Raw genomic sequence first — 4055 nt, forward strand, 5'->3', positions numbered from 1 at the left:
AAAATAAATAAATAAATAAAAATATATATATATATATTATATATATTTACATACACTTTGTATTTATTAAGCTCAAACACTTTTTTACGTAATATTTATACACACGAACCTTATTAATTTTTTTTTTTTTTTTTGTAATAATATATTAAGTGTATAAATATAAAGAAAAAACAATATATACACAAAATATATTTATATATACATGTGAATAGTTCTCGTATGTATATATAAATATATTTTATGTATATATTATATAACTTTAATATTTTTTAAAGACTATTTTAATATATATATATAATATATATATTTGAATTATATCATTTTTTTATTCATATTCTTCCTATTTTTTTTTTTTTTTTTTTTTTTTTTTTTTTCATTAAATAATAAACTCATATAAATTAAAAAAAAAAAATAAAGAAACAAAAATATAAAAAATTAAATAAATGAATGAATGCTATTATTTTATTTGAAGAATATGTATTTTAAATATATAATGGTACATACATTGTATAATATATAGGAAAAAAAAAAAAAAATATATATATATATATATTATATATGTATGTATTTTTTTTTTTATATACATTATATATTATATATTTTTTTCCTATATATGGATTGTATATAGAATATATATATATATATATATATATATATAAATTTGAAAAAAAAAAAAAAAAAAAAAGAATTTTAGAAAAATATTTAAGCCAATATGTTACTACATATAAGGATGAATCTCAATTCATGTTTAGAAAAATAAAATCTCAAAATTTATAAGTTGTATATATATAATATATATATACATATATTTTTTTATACATATATATAATGTTGACACGTAAATTTTTATGCTCATTATATTATGATTAAAATATAATGACAAATTAATAAATTATATATATATATATAATATTATCATATACATTCCATTTGTCATATTTTATTTTATTTTATTTTATTTTTTTAATTGTATGAAATATTTCTTTTAAGAAAAAAGAGACGTATCTTTTTTTGAATTAGAATAATGTTCCATATTAAAGAGAAGAGAAAAAAGAAACAAAAGAAAAATGAAGGAACCAATAAAAAATGAAATGGGAGATAGAGAAATAAATGCAGAGAATGTTTTTAGAAACAATAATTTTAAAAGTAAGGATTGTTTACTAGAAGAGAATAATATTAAAGATTTAAATTCTACATGTTCTAAAAATATGGTCCCTCCTATAACAGTTATATTGAAGGAAGAAAATCATACTTCCAACACATATGAAATGATGGAAAATAATAAAAATATTAAAAATGATGATGATAATATTAAAAATGATGAAGATAATAATAATAATAATATTTGTAAAAGTGAAACTTATACTTACAGTGTAAATAATAAAAAACCAAAAGAAGACAAAGCACAAAATATACCAAATGGGAATACAAATAATAACATTATTATTTATACCAATAAAAAAAATAATGAAAATAATAATTGCTTAAATGATGTTATAAATAAATATTTAAATGATTTAGATAATCAAGAAAAGGTATTACCTAAAGGTGAACATGATAAATGTCGAAATGATACAAACAATATAAATAATACAAACAATATAAATAATACAAACAATATAAATAATACAAACATTATAAATGTTTTAAATAATACATACAATTTAAATGTTCCAAATAATACAAACAATATAAATGTTTTAAATAATACAAACAATATAAATGTTTTAAATAATGCAAACAATTTAAATGTTCCAAATAATACATGTAATATTAATAATAATAATTATTATTATACTGTAATGAACAGTGAAGGGGATAGTCTTAATAAAAATTATAATAATTATTTTAATGATAATAATAACTCTTATATTTATCATGAGAATAAAAATATAAATATGAATCCCTATTTAAATCTACAAGGATATATTTATAATACAACTATACAAGAACAACAAAATGGGTTATGTGAACAATACATCCCATATAGTACCAATAATAATGATGATCACATAGATAATTTTATTAATGAGGTGTACGATGAGGATTCCTATAGTATATATTTTTCAAATTTAAGCGATAATATGAAAAATGAAAATTATGATAATAGTAATAATAAAAATAATACTTGTGTGACACCCCTCGAAAATATATATGAATATAAGAACTTATCACAGCAACAACAATGTAATGATGAAAATAATTATTATTCACAAAATAAAAAAAGAAGCACTTATTCAAACGATAATAAAACGAATAGGCCTGTCATATATACTAAAGAAAATAAATATGAAAGAGGTTTATATAAAACTTCATATACAAAAGATAAAAATAATTTATATAACAATGGTAAAATGAAAAATTATAAATATGATGAAAAAAAAAAAGATAGAAAAATGGATAATAATAATAATAATAAAAACAATAATAATAACAATAATAAAAACAATAATAATAACAATAATAAAAACAATAATAATAACAATAATAATAATAATTTTTATGTTGAGAGAAATATTACATACAATAAAAACAAAAAGGATAACAAATTTTTTTATGATGATAAAAAATATAAAAGCCATTCTGAAGAATCTGAATGTAGTATATTCAATGATGATTATTATCGTGTTCACTGTAAGTTATATGGTGATGAAAAAATAAATATTCCTAAACCATTAATAAATATGGAACAATTAAGGTATGCTATTTAATATATGGTACAACATGAAAGCATATATATATATATATATATATATATATATATATATATATATTTATATGTATATATATTTATATGTTTATATATTCATATGTTTATATATTCATATGTTTATATGTTTATATATTTTTTTTGCTTGAATTTCATAACATTTTAGTAAATTATGTGATGAAGAATTATACAAAAATATATGCCTGAAAGGTTACTGTAATATGACTACTATCCAAAAATATTCGATCCCAGTAATTTTAAAAAAAATAAATCTTTTAGCATGTTCGCAAACAGGAAGTGGCAAGACGTTTTCTTTTTTATGTCCTATCATATCGAACCTTAAAAAAGAAAACGAGATATTCCGTCCTCACTTTCCTGGATCGTATGCCTGTATATCACCTTTATGTTTAATACTCTGTCCAACACGAGAATTGGTAATACAGATACAAAACGAGGTAATAAATATGAAACTGTACAAATTTATGTTCCGATAAATAAATAAATAAATAAATAAATATATATATATATATATATATATGCATTATTTTAGGTTAATAGCTTAACGAAAAATATGAATATAGTTTGCATGTCCTTTTATGGAGGGGAAACGATGAAGGACCAAGTACAATACACAAAAATATAAATATATATATAAATATAAATATATATATATATATATATATATGTGTATATGTATTTATGTATGTGTGTGGATATATCTACATATTGATATATATTTATATATATATTTTATTTTATTTTATTTTATTTTATTTTTTGTTTGCTTTAGGTTGCCCAGATAAATGAAAAACAGGGAGATATTATAATTTGTACCGCAGGAAGACTATTAGATTTATTAAATAGTTGTAAAGTTAGTCTTTCATTTATAAAATATTTAATTTTCGATGAAGCTGATGAAATGATTTCTCTAGGCTTGAAAAAACAAATGGACGAAATAATTTTCCAAAAGGATTTAAGTCCTAAGGATACGAGACAGACAATATTTTTTACTGCCACATTCTCGGATAAGTTAAAGGAGGATATAGAAAAATATATGAGCACCCCATATATATATTTGAATATAAAACAAAAGAGGGAGACGAAGAATAGAATAAGAGAGGTTCGTAAATCAATCAATAAATAAATATAAATAAATAAATAAATATATATATATATATATATATATATATATATGCATACATATAATATATATATGTTTTATGAAAAAAAAAAAAAAAAAAAAAAAAAAAAAAATAAAATTTTTTTATAATATCTTTATTATTTAAAAAAAAAAAAAAAATTTTTTTTTTTAAAAAAAAAATTAATAAAAAAATTTAAAATTTTT

General features: G+C 18.0%; 1 protein-coding gene across 1 annotated transcript in view; it reads left to right on the forward strand.

Annotated features, from left to right (window-relative positions):
* Nucleotides 1–1067: 1067 nt before the first annotated feature.
* PRSY57_1030800 (DEAD/DEAH box helicase, putative) overlaps nt 1068–4055 on the forward strand; it is a gene marked incomplete at both ends in the record, with an annotated part of 4227 nt that continues 1239 nt past the window's right edge. The window contains 4 exons of the mRNA XM_012907896.2: nt 1068–2698; nt 2877–3165; nt 3261–3332; nt 3501–3830. Of these exons, the coding sequence (XP_012763350.2) occupies nt 1068–2698; nt 2877–3165; nt 3261–3332; nt 3501–3830 (2322 nt within the window). The remainder of the gene's footprint in view (nt 2699–2876; nt 3166–3260; nt 3333–3500; nt 3831–4055) is intronic.

Source organism: Plasmodium reichenowi, chromosome 10, assembly GCF_001601855.1.
Source record: "Plasmodium reichenowi strain SY57 chromosome 10, whole genome shotgun sequence".
NCBI classification, from domain to species: domain Eukaryota; phylum Apicomplexa; class Aconoidasida; order Haemosporida; family Plasmodiidae; genus Plasmodium; species Plasmodium reichenowi.